Source organism: Meriones unguiculatus, chromosome 2 (genome assembly GCF_030254825.1).
Source record: "Meriones unguiculatus strain TT.TT164.6M chromosome 2, Bangor_MerUng_6.1, whole genome shotgun sequence".
Lineage (NCBI taxonomy): Eukaryota > Metazoa > Chordata > Mammalia > Rodentia > Muridae > Meriones > Meriones unguiculatus.
Window position 1 is genome coordinate 186,780,009 of NC_083350.1, and position 20,876 is coordinate 186,800,884.

General features: G+C 43.2%; 1 protein-coding gene across 1 annotated transcript; it reads right to left on the minus strand.

Moving 5' to 3' along the window:
* Nucleotides 1-7,583: 7,583 nt before the first annotated feature.
* On the minus strand, nucleotides 7,584-16,122 carry Fgb (fibrinogen beta chain). The gene is made up of 8 exons (XM_021634613.2): nucleotides 15,943-16,122; nucleotides 12,642-12,842; nucleotides 11,964-12,147; nucleotides 10,849-11,076; nucleotides 10,218-10,331; nucleotides 9,764-9,889; nucleotides 8,582-8,867; nucleotides 7,584-7,985 (listed from the first exon to the last, which is right to left on the minus strand). The coding sequence occupies exons 1-8, from the start codon at nucleotides 16,018-16,020 to the stop codon at nucleotides 7,754-7,756; spliced, it is 1,449 nt and encodes a 482-aa protein (XP_021490288.1). The 5' UTR covers nucleotides 16,021-16,122; the 3' UTR covers nucleotides 7,584-7,753.
* Between the last annotated feature and the right edge of the window lie 4,754 nt (nucleotides 16,123-20,876).

A 20,876-nucleotide genomic window follows, 5' to 3' on the forward strand; every position in this document is an offset into this window, starting at 1 on the left:
CCCAGATTAAACCTGTGCTTGCGGCCTCAGCTCTGCACCATGGGCCTTGAGACAGGCTCTCTCACTGAACCTGGGGCTTGCCTGTTTCTCTAGCTGGCCAGTGAGCAACACAGCTCCTCTGACCGCTGGTGTTTCCAGGCTGTTAGCGGAGCTCCTAGCCTTTTGTGTGGTTGTCCAGGAGCCGAAGTCAGGTCCTCCCTTTTGCGCACAGCAAACTCTTTACTGACTGAGCCACTGACTGGGTTCAGCAGCTTTTGTTGCTCTTTGTTTTTGCATTCCTACCAGTGACATAGACAGAGAAAGCGCACTTAAATCCTCTCCCCGGCAACTCTGCCCACCTGGCCGTCAGAAAGCCTTTGCAGTTGCTCTTGCTATTCAATGCTACTCTTATTCTCACAGCTTCTGAACTGGAGGAGTTTGAAGAAAATCACCACCTCTTCCCAGCCACTACCTTAAGACCCACTCTCCACTTGAGTATTTATACAAAAGAACCATTAAAAAAAAAAACAACTCAGTTCTGTTTAGTTTATTCTAGTTATAACGATCAACATGTTTTTTGATATGATAACTTCAAATTCCACTCTTGGTTTGCTAACTGCAAGGAAATGTTTTGACCTTTATCAAGAATAAGATAGAACTTGAGAGCTGAACTGGGGCTGGTAGAAAGCCCTGTTGAGTCCCTTCTAAAAATATGGCTACATTACACCTCAGGGATCATCACTTCTCACTTCTGGAGGGAGGAAACTCCATTAATCCTCCCCCGGGAACTGATAGGGAAAAGACACGTGAAACAGCACAGGGTTTTAGGAAGCAAGATAACACAGAGGTCAGAAGTCATCCTCTGGGCCCCTGCCCGATGCTAATCTGATTTACAAGGACTGCAAGGTATGGCATGTCAAGATACAGGAAGACAGAGCCATCCATTCCCACCAGGGAGAGGAAGGAAAACTGGTGAATTTCAACATAATTCAAGCCAGTGTATGTTCTATGTTCTGGAGGTGACCTAGCAGCGCTGAGCTGTGCTACAGAGGTAACCTAGCAGAACTGAAGTATGCTATAGTGGTATCCTAGAAGGGCTAACTTATACTATAGAGGTACCTATTGGAGTTAACCTATGCCACAAGGCGACCCAGTATAACTTAGGACTCAGAAAGTGTGAACAGATACCTTCAGAAGTGATATCCACCCCCTAGTCTTGAGCACCAAAAAAATGAGCCTTAGAATTCTATTGTCACTTTTTCATATGCACAATGGACACACAAAAGAAATCTGTGATGCATGCTAACTTTAAATTAAGTCTGACTAGTGAGTCCTATGTCAGGCTGAGGCACCATAACTATCTGCTTGCATGCATGATTTGAGGGGAAGTTTAGAGCATTTTTAATCCTCCATGAACTGGGAGTTCACGCCTATAATTCCATCACTCAGGAGAATCCATGCAGGTTCAAGGCCAGCCCGGTCTACAAACCAAGTTCCAAGTCAACAGAGGAAGGAAAAATCCTTAATAAATAAATGAATGTTCAAGAAACAAAAGGTTTTTGGAGCCTTTCTGACTTGATACAGAGACACAGAGCTTCCTGCCTGTAGAGAACGAAGAATGTGTATTTAAGTCTAAGCATTTGTCTCCAAGATGGCCTCAAACATGAAGCCTACTAAAAGACACATGAGGATCAGAACACACCCTGATGTGTGCATAGATATCACAGCCAGAGGTAGCAGCAAGACTGATATTAAAAGTGCGCATACACACACACACACACACACACACACACACACGTGCTAAAGCCCCCTCCCATCTTTATGAACTACAGACTCAGAAGAGGCCACTGTTAAAGGGACTTGACTGACAGGCCTTTCACAGGATTTGCTGGCTGAGGAGCTCCCTAAAGTGCAGGAGCACACTTGGCACTCCATCCCAAAGTTGGGATGTAAATACCCTGGGATTTACTCCATCCCAGGCGTAAATTCAATTGTGTTGGCCATATTCCTCCTAGAAGCACCTGTGAAAGCAACCAGGTACTAAAATCCTTATCACTGACAGGCAGTGAAACAGCAAAGCAACTGCCTGAAACCGAGCTTCTTTCTATTAGAAAATCAAAGTTAATTCGATTTTAAGGTTCCTTAACCAGGCCATGAGCTGGCTCAGCAGGTGAACGTGTCTGCTAAGTCTGATGCTGAGCTCAGTCGGGACATAAACACAGTGAGAGGGGACTGTCTCTGGCTTCCAGACTTGCACACAGGCATACACTAAATGGACATACTATTTTTTAAGAAGGATATTCTATAAGTTGTCTGAGAAACCTGAGCGAGTGAGATAGTTCAGCAGGTAAAGTGCTTGCCACATAAACCCGATGGCCTGAGTTTGGCCCCAGGAACCCATGTTTGTAATCCCAGTGCTTTTACGATGACAGGACAGATAGCAACAAAAGACCCACTCAAATTCTCCTGCTCCAGCCAGCGTGCAGGGTGCAACACGGCAGGAATGAGAGAGACGCTACCTTAAAAAGGCAGACAAGAAGCTTCTTCTCAGGCCTTTCCACACAGACAGGGCATGCTCATGCCCTCCTCACTTCTCTCTCAATCTCTCTCTCTTCCTCTACACACACACGCACACACACACACACACAATCAGAGTACAAAAATCCTTAAAACATAAAGAAACTATTCCTTAAATACTCCTTTGTCTGGGAAAAAAAAATAAGCTGCCATTAAAAAAAAAACTACAAAAATGGAGTATTGAGAAAACAAGGCTAGATTAAAGGCAAGAAAACCACAAAAGTTAAATGTTAACACAAAGGTTAACTTTTCAATCTATTAGTATCATTAAGCTCTTAATGCTCCTTTCAGGTCTTGGTATCTAAACTGGAGGGTGAAATCTGCGGATCTCTGCCGGCGGCTTTCTAAGGCTCGTGGAAAGGCTGCCCCTGCCAGCACTGCCCTGCCCTGCTGTGCTTGCTTTCTCTGCTTCTTGAAGCCTGGGCCCCCTGCTTTCAGGTGCAGTAGGAAGCAGCCTTTAGCATGCTTTCCACTGTGTGGCCAGTGAAGAACACAGAAAAACAGTGCACTGGGGTGGAACCTTGGGCACGGAGGAGGAGGCTGTGCAGTGAGGCTCCGTGCAGCAGTGCGAAGGCAGGGAGACACACTGCACACTGTTGTATGGAAGATAGGGAAATGGTCTGACACATAGAACGTGAGATTTCAATGCACATTTATAGCATAAAAATTTTAATGCACCATTTTCATAAAGGAAAATGTCAACCCTTTGGGGCTGAGTTTCACATTAACTGAAAGTCATTTGCTTAGAAACTACCTGTCAATTTGGAAATAAGTTACTTCTTTTTCCTTATTCCAAAACCAGGAGACAGTCAGACAACCAGCCAGCCAGCCAGCCAGACACACACACACACACACACAGCAATAGGAAACAATATAGAAAATCAAGTTTTAATGGCCTCATTTGTTCTAAATTGCTTGTGTACGTGTTTGTGTGTGTGTAAACAACCACTGTCACCAAGTCTTTTTGAAGAGAAAACTAAGGAGATTAAAAAAAAAAAAAGAAAAAAAGAAAACAACACTTCCACCAAAGCCAGGTAATCCTTATTCCTCAAATATTCCTCACTATCTAGATCGCACTGGCCTGCAGGTACATCTATAAGGGATTCTCTTCATTACATTAATTGACGTGAGGATACAGAGCCTGCAGTAGGTGGCACCAGGTCCTGGATTTTGGATTCTGGATTTCATGCTAGAAGTACTGGAAACATACATACATCTGCTTTTCTCTGCTCTTGACCGTGTTTGTGATCCGACTATTTTAAGTTCCTGTCACCTTGACTTCCCTATTGTGATGGAGTCTATCCATGAACTGTGGGAACCCTGTAAGTTGCTTTTTGTCAGGGTGTTTTATCATAGCGACAGAAAGAAAGTACGGCTCTTAGCATTTATTAAAACAGGTGTCCATGGTCATAACGTGAGCTCTCTGTAGGTAAAAGACTACACAAAAGCAATTTCTGAGATATGCTTGATTTATTCACTTATTTGCACATTTGCTACCTCATTGATAGCTTGAAGATTTAGTTTCTTTGTTTGGTTTTTGAGACTGTGTCTCTAAGTAGCTCTGGATGTCTCAAAATTATCTACATTGGCCAGGTTGGCCTTGAACACACAGATTGACCTGTGTCTGTCTCCAGAGTTGCTGGAATTAAGGCATGGGCTACCATATCCAGCTTGATGGGTGTTTTTAACTGCTGTTTATTAAATCTCAAGTGAAGGGAAATATCCACACGTAATTGAAGGTGAGAGCAGGAAGGGCCTTGAGTGTCATGGAGAGGTGTGGCAAAGGCGAGTGAAGGTAAAGGAACCACCAGGTTTCCAGGGATGATGGCTGAGCAGAGGTCCTGCTGCCCATCAGCTCATGGCTGAAGGTGGGTGGCTGTGATTGCAACAGAGCACTCTGAACAATATTTGCTAAGCTCACCTTTGACTCAGCCACAGAGGTGTTTGACCTCAGAGTTGTGCACCTACACAGGTGGTTGCAAAATTGTGCTAGGTGTCTCCTTCAGTGAGGTCCAGCACACAGCAAACAGTGGCTGGGTGTGGGTGAAGGGCACGGGGTACTCATTAAACTGCCCCTGAAATTGACCTTATGTCTGAACCTTTCAAAAGAAAATGTTAAGACAAGAAATAAGTATAATCTGGACAGTAGAATGTTACTCTGTGAGTATGGAGGAGGCAAAGGCTGTGACAGTTTTAGGTCTTCAGGTAACTGATGGGTACTCTTTGAAAGAAGTTAAAGTCCAACCAAGAGAATCACGTGAGCCTGGCAGGTAAAGTGATTTTAACCTTTAGGGACCTATTAAGCCCAAGTTCCCTCTTAAACATAGGCGGTGGGTCACCTGTGAAGTCATGGCAACTTCAAGGATGACTGTGCTCAGCAGTGGTCCATGGCTGCCACCTGCATCAAAAAGGCACCAGGTGGGAAGGATAAAGAATCTCCAATAAATATAAACATATCAGTCATTCCAAAATCCAGCTAGTGATCAGAAACTCGTGGGGTGTTTATTGAAAAGCAGAGGGTCTTTATAATAAATTCAGATTAGCACTCAGAAATCTCTGCTTTGCAAAACACCGAAGATTAAGCTGGGCATGGTGGCACAGGCCTTTAATCTCAGCACTACTTGCTAGATATATTTGCACGTGACAGATTACCCAGGGGGCACCTACTTCTACTTCTGCTGTTTGAACACTGGCCATCACATCAGGTCCAAGCTTTAGTGGTTCTTACTGTGGCTTTACTTTAGGCTCCAGGGGCTCATTCTGCCCTTTGTGTTTGCTTAAGGGATAGAGCAAAGGTCTGAGGATCATGCTTTTCAGCCTCCCTTAACCACCGAACTTTTGTACTTTCAATCTGCCTCCAAGTATTCTGTATTTTGAATGTCCATGCTTGTGTGTGTGTGTGTATGTGTGTTTATGTGCCTTTATTTGAAGAAAAATCTATATAACACATATACACAAAAACAGCATATACAAAAGGAGATATCTAGGGCCTTGGCCATTCTTGGGGTTTATTCATTCAGTGTTTATAAATGACAAGCTGTCCATGCTGGCGTCAAAGTTGAAGATAAGTTTCACAGGGAAGCAAAACAAACAGGGTGGTGGCTGGCATTCATTGCTAAAATGTGAGCAATGCCCTAAGGCTTCTGGAAAGTCCTGACAGTGAACAGTCTACTGAAGGCTTCAAAATCAACAGCGATTTGTCAGATTGTAGAGGGGAAAACCTACTGCCGGGCCTGGCCAGCTTGATGGTCACAAGGATGCAGGTTGTCCCTCAAAACCTTACACAGCATGTGTTTGAATTTGTTCTTCAGAAGTGGGATTGTTTGATCACCAAATCAATTCACTTTTCCTTTTCTAAGGGAGTCATGCTTTATACAGTGGCTTCTTTGTTTTGTATTTTCATTAACAATGAGATGCTATTCGGCATGGAATGGGAGGGGAGAAGGGGGAATTTTTGATGTGTATAGAGTTATAGTACTGGGTAAATTCTAGTGATCCCCTGTAGACAGATGTGCAGTATTGTGCACTTAAAAATGATTTCCTGTCAGGTGTTGGCACCTTAAAATAATGAGGCCAAACACAGAGACACCATGTGGCTGAGGGGCATGTGTGTGCCCACCTGTGAGCAAGTGCGAGTGGAGATCTGGTTGGAGTTTGATGACGTACAAACTTATGTAGGCAAGTTATTTTCTTTGTTTTGATGTGTGTGTGTGTGTGTGTGTGTGTGAATGTGTGTGTTTGCACTGAGAATCAAACTGAGTAATTTTTGTTTTGCATATAAATTATAATTCAATAAAGCTGTTAAAAAGATTTAAGGGACTAATTTGTGGTGGAAAGCCTATTGTGACAGAAATGTAGGTATGTAACAAAATGGGCAGGAGACAGTGAAAGGGGGCCATTCATGACCATTTATGTCCAACTATGGGATTCAAGTGCAAGACAGTCAGCCATTGATCACACAGAACTAACTTTAAACAGGCAGGTGATTTGGGCAGAATTGGCTGTCTTTTTGACAGTGAGGAAGATAATCAGCAGGTGCGGCATAGAGTGTGATAAACAGAATCTGTGGCATCAGGGCCAGGAAAAGATACAGTTCAAAGGACAAGGCCCTAAGAGAGAACATTTCTGAGAAGCAGATTAATCTTCACTTAAGTGAAAATTGAGATGATGGGACCCAGGACACTAAGTCCAGTGCAAACAGACAGCAATGACAAGAGCAGGAAGGGACAGTGGGAATGTTGCAATGGGCTCCCATGGGGAGACATATACAGGATGGAAAAGCGTTGTTCCAGTATTAACTATCTACAAAAGAACAATCTAACTTCCCAGGTCACTGTTTCCCTAAGAAACACCCCACGACAACTTCATCTAATGGCTTGCTTGGACTCTGGCCTTGGGGTCTTCTTGAAAGGTAGACAGTCATTTTCCCATGGAACAGTATGTCTTTTGACTCTACAAATGTTCAAAGCCAGCTTGGTAGACATTTGAGATTTTAAATAATTTCCTGCCCTACAAATTCATATCCTGACAACATGGATCACAAAATAAGGAGACATTAACTTATGACAACAGAAAGACAGGTTTATGTAATTAGTCTGTTAAAGAGTTTTTTGTGTGTGAGAGATACCTTACATGAATAAATAGGATTTTGAAATCAGGCTTATAAATGCCGACTTTTGTTTGTGTAACACTTCTCTGTGACAGGGATTTCTACTGCTTACCCTGAAATGCTCCACGGTCAGCTGGAACCAACTGACTCTGAGTGTTTCTGTCCTTTCCATTAAAGCTCTCCAGGAAGGGTAAATACAATCGAGGGCTGGAGAGAGGCTCAGAAATGCAGGCCTGACTTCAGTTGCAGCCCCGACGTCAGGAGGCTCACGGCTGCTGTCACCCCAGCTCTGGGAAGAGCTGACCTTTCTGCTTCTGCAGGCCCCGCACTTGCCTGCACGTATCCACACACATCCACGTAATTCAGAAACAATCAAAATAAACTTAAAACAAAAAGGACACAAAGGAAAGCCATGTGCTGGTTTTCAATGTCTTTATCTCATACTTTTCAAAAAATATATAAAATAAAATACAAAGAGACACTCAACCATTGTTTTGAGTTTTAATGGATGTAATGTATCAAAGAATGTTCCGATAATATAATGTAAAAAATGTTCCACGTAGAAGAATAGAAGTCTGTGTGTGGAGGCTACTGCTGCGGGAAGAAGGGCCTGATCTTCATAGAGATCTTCCTCAGGGAGTACCAGGAGCCCTTCCAGTTCATCCACACCACACCATCGTCTGTGCCATGCTTGGACATGTCCCAGCTGTAAACACCACCCCAGTAGTATCTGCCGTTCGGATTGGCTGCATGGCATCGGTTGTACCACCATCCGCCACCATCTTCTTTTGAGCACTGCTTTTTTGGGTCCGCAGTTAACCTGAAAGGAAACGAGTGTGGATCATGACGCACACAGGCACGCTGCCCCTTCACTTCTTTTGGAGAGCACCCACGTGCGAGCTGCGTTCTTGGTTTACGTGGGACCCTTTCCCTTGAGTCCTGTAATGAAGCCCAATTACAGCAAAGTTCTTCTCTGCCCCAAAACAAGAAAAGAGAAAAGCTAGGTCTGTCTGGCCCGATCATAAAGGGACTGAACTGTTTTATTCTGAACTGACTTTTCTGATACTGTGGTCTGAGGGACCCTGAGATAGGAAATGACAGCTTCAGTACATGCACGAGTGAATAAAACACAGATGTGTACACAGACACATAAAACTGGACTTGTAATTCTATATTCGCATAGTTGTCTGGCTTAGGGTAAATTCACACCTCTAAATTTCATCTGAAAGATAAAACTAATGATGTCCTCCTTACAGCTGGGGTGTTTTCCATTGACAAGAAATGAGTTCAGGACAGGGGCCGCCTGACACGCTTTAAGTGTCCCAGTCTGAGCACTTGCTATTAGGTGTGCTCATGGTGCTGAGTGACGGTGTCAGTGGCGACTTCTAAGACCAGAGGGAAGCCTGCAGTGCTTACCAGCCATCATTGTCCCTGTCGTACGTGCTGAAGAACATGCCATTGTGGATGGTCATGGTTCTGTTTTCCCCCACCAGCTGAGAGGCCCCATCCATGAGGGCATTTCCAGCAGTCCCTTTGTACTTGTCCACGGAGAGTTGGTACTTGTTAGCCTCGCTCTGCACTGTGAAGCCTCCGTAAAGTGCCTTCACTTTGTCTCCTTTCCAGTCCTCCATTTCAATCAGAAGTTCCGTGGGTCCTATCCTGGTAAGCTGGCTAATCTTATCATTCCCGAGCCAATATTCACCTAGAGAAGACAAAGGTAAAATATCAGCAAAGCTGAAGGCCAGGATATCACTGAGACAAGCTGGAGACCTGTGACAGGATAGGCTACAGGGAGGATATGGAGATGTCTATAAGATGTGCAGAGATGATGATAGGGCAGAGATGGAGGGAATGACAACCCATGCCTGCCCCAACCTGACACCAACCCCGTGGGAGAGAGCCAGCCCTGACACCATTAACAATACTCCGCTCTGGTTACAGACAGGAGCCTAACTTAACTGTTCTCTGAGATGCCCCAGCAGCTGATCAACTCAGATGCTGAGACTCACAGCCAAGATCAGGCAGAGCTCAGGGAGTCCTGTGGAAGAGTGGGAGGGAGGGATAGTAGGACTTGGAGGGGACAAGAACTCTTCGAGAAGACCAACAGAGTCAACCAAACCATGGCAGCTTACAGAGACAGAAGCACCAACCAAGGAGCATGCATGGACTTGACCTAGCCCCCAACTCCTATGTAACAGATGGGCATTTTCATCTTCATGTGGGTCCCCTAGTCAGCAGGTGCTGACTATGACATGGACTCTGTTGCCTGACTTCGACCACTTTGCCCTAGCCAGGCTGCCTTGCCCAGCCTCAGTGGATGAGGGGAACTCAGTCCTGATGGGATTTCATGTGCTGGGATGGGTTGGAAGGGGAGCCCCCCTTTTCTGAAGACAAGGAGACGGGGTATAAGGTGAGGACGGTGGGAGGGAGGGACTGGGAGGAGAGGAGGGAAAGGGCTATGATGGAGATCTAAAGTAAACATATAAATTATAAATAAATGTTAAAAAGTCTAAAAGCGGACTCTCTATCCTTGATGTTTTTAATGAGGAAAAGTCCTCATAAAACCGAGGGCTTTTATTCTGCACTCCTGGTCTTTACCTGGAAGACCACAGTACTTCTTTGCATCTTCATTGGTTGCAATATTTCCAAATCCTTGTTTGTACGGTTCCCATTTCCTGCCAAAGTCGACGCTGCCATCCTGACGGTTCTGTATGACTGTCCACCCTTTAGTTGACAGAAAGAAAATTGGGCTAAGGGAACCAGTAATAGCCTCACTCTGAAAGGAAGTTTTAACCATTATCCGTTTGCTCTATTTTATGTGTGCTTATGGTCGGCATAGATTTGGTTAGGAAACAAGCAGGCGGAAAGAACTCTAAGAACACCTGGAAATGTCAAGCCCTGCATGGCATCTTAACTCTTAAAGCTTTTCAAATACCAGCTTGAATCTTAAATCTAGTGGCTCCTTGCCAGCCTTGTGGGAGCACAGCCTTGTTTCCTGGCATCCAGAACGCTTGCGGGGTGACACCCCAGCCAGTGACTGAGCAGTGCTCACCTCCGTTCTCGGTGTTCATGTCGCAGTATACTCTGTAAGGCTTGACGGAGGTGTCGGGCTGGATGAGGTACATCTCAGATGTCTCGCCTCCTTTCCTGATGATCTCCTCACACTCTGCAAGCAAGCGATGATGCGTTATGACAGTAACAGCCCTAAGCCACTCATTCTTGAACACGGCCGATTCCACTGGGCACAGAGCACCATTTTATCACAGACATTTGAGAACAGTGCTCTAGGAGCTGGCCCTCCTTTTCACTGAAAATCAAACTAAGTTCGGAGGAATGAATGTCAAATGAATGATAAAGCTCCCTTTATCTCATTGCCTTACAAATAGAGGATTAGAGATGAGAAAACTTCTTCATCTCTCCCTCGCCCTGCTACCTGTTCACACAAGCACATGCATGCACCCAGTAGGGATCCCCAGGACCTCCATCCTCAATGTTTACTACTCAGCGAGCTGGGTGGAGTCATCAGCCAAGGCAGAAAACAACACGCCCAGGCTACGGCCAGGTTATGCTAGAAAGGTATGCTGTTCTGTTGGGGAGACGGGACTCCGTTCTCGTCTCCACCCCTGTGTGTAGGGAGCACTGGCCCCTCTGGAACTCAGTGGAGGTGCTGTGCTGACTCGCACCTTTGCCAGACACCACGGGGACATTGCAGCTGACGGTGCACGGGGTTCGGCAGTACTCCATTTGAGCTGAGATGTCAGATTCTAATTTCTGGATTTTGCTTCTCAGGTTCTCCAGGATGGAGCGGAGCACACGGAGGTTGTGGGGAATGTTGTCAACCACCGTCTCATCGATGTATAACCTCTGGTCCTCCAGGATGGACGAGTACTCGCCTATGACGTTTTCATTGTCTGAGAAAACAATACCATGCAGAAATGGTCAGCAGGTTTGCTTGTAAAAGTATACCTAACTGTATAAATGTGGGCTCTGTTTTCTGAGAGTGAACTAGGAGACTGGACCCGCTGCACAATCGTGACTGTTGGACCTCAGAGGCTGTCTTAGTTTCACGGCATGTCTAAGCTGGCATGCTGCCCGACTACCACTCCAAGGATTCACAAGCTGAAGCTCGTATACGGCAACAAATACAAAAGTCCTGTCCTTCTTTGGTGAGTAGCATTTGAAGGCTCCATCTCAACATGTCGCATCTTGTAGAGCAGAGGCACTTGGTACTTGCACACCCATGAGTTCTGCAAAGCCTCGGGATTTATAAGAACATTTCAGAATTCCTTTGATTCCTGAATGTCTACACTTGGGTGAGCTACTCTCTGAAAAGCCTGTGCCATGCTGACACCCAGCTGCTTCCCACTCCCTGGGCCTGTCGCCCTCACGGTTCTCATGCCAGAGGTGACTACTTGCAGATGCATGTCACGCTGACCGTTCTCATATTGAACACATCAGATGTTAAACTTACAAATACGAAGTTTTTGCTTTGCACATTTTATCTTCCGAGTAACGACAAACTTCTAATAGACCGAAAACAAGAAACGACACTGACACTTCTCATAGGAAGTCATTGCAGTGAATGTAGCACGAAGACTAGCACTTGAGAAGTGCTGTTCTGGCAAACTGCAGGTGAAAGAGCCTGAGGGAGAGCCCAGGGCAAGCGGGGACAGACGGAAATCAGCGCAAGTGCTGGCTAACCTCGGAGGTTTGCGTGCACGGGACTCAATACTCATAACTGACAGATTCAGCTTTATAAGCCCATCGGGCAGAACCCGGCCACCCCCAGGACGGCTACCTTTAACTTGTGCCTGCTTCTTTTTCCACATGTCTTTTAGCAGAGTCAGGTACTGAAAGGTGGTGGAAGAAGTCTCAGAGATAGAATCTATGTTTCTATTTAACTCGGCAACACTGGTCTTGATTGGCCTTTCCTGGTTTAGCAAAGTTTGCTGCAACTGACACCCTGTAGGACACAACACTCCCTGTAAACAAAACAAACAAACAAACAAACAAACAAACAAAAAATAGGTGTTAGCGAAGTGGGTGTTTGTTAAAAATGTACATTAATGGAACATTAGTGATTTCGTGAGTCAATTAAAATAACTTGATTATTTCATTTTCTTTATGGAAGACCAGAAACCTTAGAATCATCAGTGAACTCTTACAAAAAACAGAAATAGTTCTTACCACAGGGGGAAAAAAGTAGAATCAGGATACAAAATTTTTACACACCCCAAATGAAGAAAGTAGGCAAAATACAAAAGTAAAGACAACCCCCCAATACCCTACCTTGTTATCTTAGCTCCTGTCCCAAGAGTTCGAGAAGGAAGAGTAAGTACAAAAAAGGGGCTCAATTGAGTTCATATTTTGAACTTTAATTCTTAAATATGAAAAAATAGTGATGGATGAGATGTTGGTCCATGAAATACTAAACTTTCTCTACACAGACCCATCCTGCAAACCACTAAGGTCCTACCAGGTCTGGGTCAGCGTGAAGACAGCCATCGGCGTCGGGAGGTCTTCTCTCTACTTTCTTCTGGCTGGCGGTAACTTTTGCTGGGCGAGCTCGGTAGCCTCCTCCGCTGATAGGAGGGGGGGCGGGTCTCAGGCTGAGGGGAGCTTCCTTTCTCCTGTCAACGGGTCGATGGCCACGGATATCCACCCTTTCCACCTTTTCCTGCAGGAACCAGGCGGAAACACAACACCAGCAAGATAAGAGAGGCTTTGTAGCAGAGGTAGAACAAGCCCTGTGGTTTGCTACACGGCTTTCTGCTGGCTGGATCAGATTATTTGTGTCTCTTCAAGCAGGTGGATGATCGACGACCCAGAAAGCTATTGCACAAAGCTAAGGAAGTTTTATAAGGTAGATGGGCTGAGGCTAAGACAAATACCCCAGACTGTGTAATCTAAGCATTGGAACACACAGAACTGTCAGGAATCTAGAAAGTCAAAAAAAAAAAAAAAAAAGGATCTTCTCATTCTCATGCCACTTGGGTTAGTAAATTCCTACAGTTGATATTAATCTTTTCCCCAACTTTTAATGTTTATAAATTGATGATCAGGCTGAGTCATATACGGTCATATCTGAGACGAGATTATCCAGCTAAAGAAAACGTACTAGTACTAAGACAACGTCTGGCCTAACATGTTACAGAGAATTAAGATACTGTGGAGTAAGGCACTGCTTTAGTTGGTCTCAACGTTCACGTTAGGCCAGTTACTTTATTCATGACTCAGTTTTCTCACTTCTAAAATAGGGACAAGTACAGCCAATATCTGCCTCCTAAGACTGTTGTAACTGTGGGAACTGTGGAAACGAGAGAATGGTGTAAAAGAGGGAAGCATGGTTCCCTTGTTGCACCTTCTTCTTACTCTTTTCCTTTTGTCTATGCTTCAAAGATACTTCTTCACAATTCCTCTTCTAGTCTCAGTTTTCAACAAAAGTACTTGTTAAGCTATCCTCTTGAAACTCTATACACAATTTCTGTATCTCTCAAACGTGCTGCTGTTCCCACACTCAACATGATTTTCAGAGTTTTCAGACTGCATTAAGGGTTACTTGCTAATTTAAAATTCCCAGACCACAGAGGAGTACAATGCAGCCAGTCCTTATGCGACCTGATAAGCTAGGGTCAGATGGAAGGGGAGGAGGACCTCCCCTATCAGTGGACTTGGAGAGGGGCAGGGAGGAGATGAGGGAGGAAGGGAGGGTGAGATTGGGAAGGGAAGAGGGAGGGGCTACAGCTGGGATACAAAGTGAATAAACTGTAATTAATATAAAAAAATAGAAAATTAATTAAAAAAAGATCTCCAAGTGGAAGAGACTCAGTCCAGCATGGAGGCTGGACTTGGATGAAATGTGTTAATCACAATTCCTCATCAGTAGCTTTCCTCTGAGTGTCGCATCTGCAGATAAAGAGGCAACAAAACCTGAGCAGTAGATGAGCTAGCTCCCTTGCAGCCGTGTGCCCCTAAGTCACCACAGGAGCAGCCGACACTTCACTGTCACTTGCTAATGAAATCGTTGTAATAGTTTGCATTTGATAGGCCGCTGAGAAGAAGAAAGCCTGATGGCTGGCCACAGATTCCTGCTTAATTACTGGTTAACCCCCGTTTGTGTATGCATAGGTGTATATACACCTCTATCTTTAATGGTGAACTTTCGGGGTATACATATTTAATGCCGAAGACATGGTCTTAATCAGAGAGTGCCAGCTCTCACACAAATTAATGAAATGTGGTTTATTCATTCAAATACAATTATGAAAAAGGAAAACGACTGGCTTGCTTGCTTGTTTTAGAATATGTGTCAAGGTGATGTCAACTGGCTTTACTAGAGAAAATAAATAACAAATACTGGAAGAACCAATGGGGACAAATTTAGGGAAGAGCACTTAACAAAAATAATCAAAAGCAGGAATCCCGCTTTGGAACTTAATCTAATAGGGTTAGTCAGCAAGAGTCTGAAAGCACTTTTGAAGTAATTTATTTAAAAAGATGTACCCAAAAATATTTTTTACGTTTTTCTTGTCTTTTTATTTGTATGATTAGATATTCTGAATGTTTACACTTCCTTCAATCTGATTGTCCACAGTGAATCAACTTACTGTACTGTCAATGTGCATTCTGACTGTACTGTCAATGTGCATTCTGACTGTACTGTCAATGTGCATTCTGACTGTACTGTCAATGTGCATTCTGACTGTACTGTCAATGTGCATTCTGATTTCTGTTGTATGTGTATACTCTACAGGGTAAGTTTCACCCTGACACACCTAGTAAGAAGTTTTAAACTATTTTCTTAAATGCACTTCTAATGTTTTATGACATCAAAATACTACTGATAATAAGTTGGTGAAACTAATACTTGGATTGAGTATGGAGACTCAAGCTTGTAACAGGTGCAGTCAAGATGCCTAGGCAAGCCAGCCAGCACACGCCTTTAATCCCAGCGTTGGGGAGTTAGAGGGAGGCAGATCACGGAGATTTGAAGATCAGTCTGGTCTTACATAGAGAGCTTCAAAGAGGGCCAGAGCTACATAGTGAGACCCTGTCTGAAATAACAAAGCAGAGACAGGAGGATTGCCACAAGTTTGAGGCCAATTTGAGTTACAAGTGAAAACCTATCTCAAAAAGAAAGAAAGAAAGAAAGAAAGAAAGAAAGAAAAAAGAAAGAAAGAAAGAAAGAAAACATGAGGAAATACAGTTCTATAAGGAAGTTATGCTATATATTAATAATGGCAACAAACATTACCTCTGTTGTAATTTTTTATCTAAAAAACCCCAAAATTTCATTTTCTGATTTTAAAATTATCATTCTTACCCTTATTCAATAATCTGCAGAGTTATATAATAGCTTATTCAGTGAAGAGCAAAGGATCTACCATAGTTTATTTTTCTCTTTCAAAGTACTAATCTTTTACCATCATAAAACCTACACATTGAACAATTATCATAATTGTAATAATGTATTTCAAGAACTAAGTAAAAATTCATAGAAGTAAGATAACAAGACAGAAAAAAAAAATCCACCTTACATCACCTAAGTCATCTTCATCCTGGAAAAACAAAGGTGATTAAACCAGAAAACAGCGTATGGCTTTGCTTTCATATATAGTTCTATGAAAGTCACGTAGGTCCCTGAAATTAAGGATTCAGTTTTGTAAGTTTAACCAAGGCTACGTTAACTTAAATAACCATTCACCCAAAATTATGGTTCCATTATTTCATGTTAATAATATTAATAGCAATATAGTAATATCTGTTAAAAAAATTACCGGATCATCGTAGTCATCATCGGCAGCTTGAGTTTGAACTGAGACAACACACAGCAGCAGCAGCCATAGGAGCTTCATGGTGTCAGATTTTCCGAAATTCCGAGCAGTCGCCCTTTGCTGCAGACGTAGCTGGGACACTGTGGAACCTATATATCACGGGCTCTCTCCCGGTCGTGACTTCAGAAATGGTTATCTGCCTTTAGTTAATGTTTGACCTTTTGCTTCACTCGTTGGCTGAACTGCTTTATCTTTTGAGCAACCTCTTCCCAGCAAGCCTTATTTACCTGTGGGACAATTCTCCTTTGCTGCTGGCCTCATGAGGACTCATGGAGGTTCTTCCATTCACTGAATCAGGGGAAATGATGCAAATGGGGACATTCTGAGAAGATCCCAATATCAGAGGTCTTGTGAATTCACAAAGAAGGTGAAAGGTTTGATTCCAACAAAAGTGTTTGTTCTACTCAAAGGGGGCTCAGTAAAACTAGAAGCTCAGTAAAGAGATCCATGCACACTCACACTTTGAGCACTTCTGTGACAAGTATATGCTATCATGGTCTATCCTTTGATGTCAACCAGAATTATGAAATAGACATTTTTCTGTGATGTGATAGATAAACATCAGAGGAAAAATAAAAAGGCTAGGGTTCTCTTTTATTTCTGCCCTGACTGGCTTTTGTGCTTTGCCCTTTTTTAATGGTTAAAATTTTAAATCAATTCTAAACACTATTATGATATCAGTAAAATATAAATACCCAAATCAACATGATTGTTATTGTAATGGGATACACAGTCAACAGTTTATTTTATTACTATGCTATATATCTTATTTGTGTTATATCTGCACAAGAGGATATCATTTTAACATATGTGAAGTTTCTATGTGTCTTTCAGTTAGTATAGCCTGCAGTAAATGTGGCCTGTTTCTCTTGTCATTTCTCAGAAGCCACCACTTCTGTCTTCTCTGTTCATTTCTTTGCAGTAGGAAGGATCTAGCACTCCTCCACCTCCACACACCACACGGAGATCCAAAGTCAACACCTCACATTCCAGCAAGTGCACTGCGCAAAAGCGCTCCTGGGTTTTGTGTGGAAGTGAGGCATTCTCGTAAGCTTTACAACATACTCTTATAAGAAAGATAGCAAGTGAATTTGGATCATGAAAGTGGTTTAAACAATGTTTTGAAACAGAGAGGCTGGGTATCTACTCTTGAGAGTACACTATATCAAGTTCCTTTAACTTAGATTGTAGACACGAAGTCTGAGTTTAGAGACAGGGAAGCACTGATTTCTTTGCGAATCTCTGCTTCATTTGTCAGGATGAGTTAACATATTTTGGGATTCTTTATTATTTTTTTTCTTAGAAAAATATACAATCTGACAGAAAAATAGTTTGTGTATGTACATTAATCAAAATGAGATATGAGGATATACTTTCAAAATATAATTGATAAAACAAACCCGTCCTAATGATTTGGGCAGGATTTCATTGCTGTGATATTTATATTTTTGCTGATTTTATAATAACTATTTTAAAGATTAATTTTTTTTGAGATGTATGGTAGTTCTCTATTCCCAGTCCTGACAGGTCACCTCCTATCAATAGTGCTGGTCACTGTGTTACTCTGTGCATTTTCAGCATCTCTGCATAGGTGCTCTGAGCTCTAACAGTCATTCTCCACACAGTGCCTGCGGGTCTCCAAAGGACAGGCAACACACCTGGGGCTGGGAACGCACCAAGGAGCAAGGCATCCAAATCGTTAATCACAGAATAAACACGTGAACCAGCCTTCATGGACACATGCCTAGCCGCTGTTCATGTACCCTCTTTAATTCTTAAAACCACTGCCTTCTTCGGATGCTGCTGCTGAGGCTAAGGCAGCTTCCTAAAGTCTCGGAGGTGGTAAGTGCTGGCACCAGACTGGAGCTAGTCTGTCTAACTCAACAGGCCATGTGTTTGCATTCCACACTGCCCGCTGAGATGGATGTGCAAGCTATAGGATTTTAACCGTTCCTTATATTTGCTGCTGCTGCTGTGTGGGACCAGCTCACCCGCTATTATGGTGCCTCTGGTTGGCACACTCATTGGTACCTTGTACTCTCATTCATATTTTTCAGCCTGGCATATGGTGTGTGCATGGATGTTTGTGCCCGTGTGACGGATGTCGTTGATTTCTTGTAACTTTTTTTCCTCTAGAGTTATAGACAGCTAAACAGCACTGAGTTGTAGATGAATCCATTTCAGGGAGAAGAAATACACTGAAATTCTTAAGTATTTTAGCATTCTGCTACCATTGGTGGAGAGGGAAGGGAGTGTTGTTTGCTAAGCCAATAATGCGGTCATCTTCGTATTAGTTGATCTTGTTATGCAAGTCAAGGGCAGTCGATCAGTGACAGGAAAAACAGATTGACCCATCCTGCCCAGCTGCTTCCTGGCACCAAACACAAAGACTTGTGAACCCCAATTATCGAGACACTTCTTTCCTCTTCTGACTTTTTAGCTTATGCCAGGCCCAGCCTACACAGCACAGGGCATTTTGGGCTAAGCAGCATTTTGTGAGTTCCTCCTTTGTGCCAGGTGGGACGACAGCTCAGTGAGTAAAAGAGACAAATCAGCCCCAGAAATCTGTGCTGGACCCTACAGGGCCAGAGGCTTTTGGACAGTGACTTAGGTATCTGTGTTCAAAGGGGAAATGGACTTTAAAATGAAAAGGGCTTCTGAATTTGCATCTAGGGGCTGAGCAGCAAAGGCTGCTTGTGTCACACCCCTTACACCTGAGGTATTTCATATCTATCTGTTGAGTGAGTTTATGAATGTATGTGTGAATAAATAGGTAAGACGTATTAGACCCTGCTTGTCTACACAGGCATAAGACTGTGTTTCTCTGGGCTACAACTTAAGAGTAACTAGCCAATGGGAATTAGCCCTGGAGAGCTGAAGGCTAAATCAAACTTCTGGCATGATCATCAGAACAGTGTGGCTGGCAGGCCTGGAGTAGGGGAGAGCATGCAGCAGAGATAAAGGGTAGGAGTGGATGTAGTAACGTCAGCTACCTTTGTGTGTAGCTGGCAAGGAACCCGAGGAGCAGGGACAGATCACAGGAGCCATAGCCAGGGCAAGATGCTTCTCTGCTTCTGCTATTTTGAGATTAAAACCCACAAATGTTTAGGGACTGTCTTTGGTTGCAAGAGGGGGACTACAGGGGTCCTGTCAGTATGAAGACACTACAGGTGACCAAGAAGAGTGTGGCATGCTAGCCTTACCTTACGCTAGCCCTGTCAGAGTCTCCTAAGCAAGTTGAAATCTGCAAAGAAAGCACACAGAGAAACAGGTCCATTGACTACGTTTCTCACTCCTGGCAACATTGCAGAGAGAAGACTCAGTTACTCCAAGTTCAGTAGCAATAACAGGTCTCCACTCCATCCTTTGATTCTTCACTTAAATCTGTCAGGGCCACATGGGTGTGGAGGCTCACGTCTGCAATCTCAGCACTAGGGGAGGCAGTGGCAGGCTGGTCTCTGTGAGTTCAAGGCTAGCCCCTGGTCTACAAATCAAGTCCAAGACAGCCAAGGCTACACAAAGAAACCCTGTCTTGAAAAAAAAAAAAAAGTCTGTCATTCCTTGTGTCCTCTTAGTAGCTCCTGGTCTTGCTTTACCTCACCTATTATTGCTCCACAAGAGAGGTTTCCCTATTTGACGAAAATTGAAAAAATGTATTAAGTGAAAACACAGCTTGGCTAATGAAGAAAAGCTTTCCTTAAAATCTGCCTTCACTCATGTAAACACAGCATTCATATTTACATCCATAAAACATTCCTCATGTTTGCTAAGAGAAACCGGTCTTCTTCATATATGAAGTGCCACAGTGACATCTCCTGTCCACAGAAGGCAGCTCACAGTGACATCTCCTGTCCACAGAAGGCAGCTCAAAATGCTAGCCAGAGACTTGGCCATCTGCACCTTATTCTATTTGTTTCTTTGTGGTTTTGTTTGTTTGTTTTGTTTTGTTTCTATGTATAGTCCTGACCCTGGCTGTTCTAGAACTCAGAGACCAGCCTGCCTCTGCCTCTGCAGTTCTCAGATTAAAGGTGTGAAACATTACCTCTTGACCAGGGCAGGGATTCTTAACCAGCTGCAGATCCCGAATCCCTTAAAAAAAAAAACAGAAAATAGGAGAGGGGCCATGACAAACAGAAAAACCCAGGTTCCTACATCATCATAAATCTGGGACTTATAGATCCCAGAACTGGGTAATAGGGTCACCTAAGCTTTCTATTGATTGAAGTAGGCAAGTTTCACACAGATGACATAATTCAAGATTTGTAAGAACTGCAAAATCTAATTATGGGCCTTGGAGCATAAGTTGTGTTCTGGATGACTAAGTATCTAACAGGTTTACTTATCTCTGCCTAGCAGTCATTTTATTACCACAGATACATAAAGGTCATTTTTACATTTTCTTAGTGTTATGGTAATTTAAAATGTTCTTTTCTATAATCATTACAATCTCTGGGTAAGTTAGAATATTATTTATTTCCTAAATTTATGCTTTATAGTTATGGTATTTCTTTGAAAAAGTGTACCACCATTAACCACTTCTACAGAAAATACGGTCTTCAGGTTAAACTCACGTTTAAATTCAGAAATGGCTACTTTTGGGTTAGAGAGATGGCTTAGCAGTTAAGGCTCAAAACCAAATAGATTAGAAATTACTATTTTCAGGTTAAAAATGTGACCTTAATGTTTTTGTGAATCAAAAAATAATTTGAGTAAGAACACTGATTCACATTGCTTTATTTGTACTGCCTTCTCGCCCTTCTCAAAGTATTCACAGTATTCTTTGAGGACCGGATCCGTGAACTTAATCATGGCTCAGGAAGATGTACAATCAGTGAAAATGCCTAATTTAAGATGGCACTCACCGCTTGGCAGTGGTG

Excerpts from the sequence above, each read along its gene's own strand:
- Fgb (XM_021634613.2), bottom strand. The coding sequence starts at position 16,020 with ATGAAGCTCCTATGGCTGCTGCTGCTGTGTGTTGTCTCAGTTCAAACT. Across the intron at positions 10,332-10,848 it reads CCCCGTGGTGTCTGGCAAAG|AGTGTGAGGAGATCATCAGG; the intron begins GTGCGAGTCAGC and ends GCTTGCTTGCAG. Across the intron at positions 8,868-9,763 it reads GAAGTACTGTGGTCTTCCAG|GTGAATATTGGCTCGGGAAT; the intron begins GTAAAGACCAGG and ends TGTCTTCTCTAG.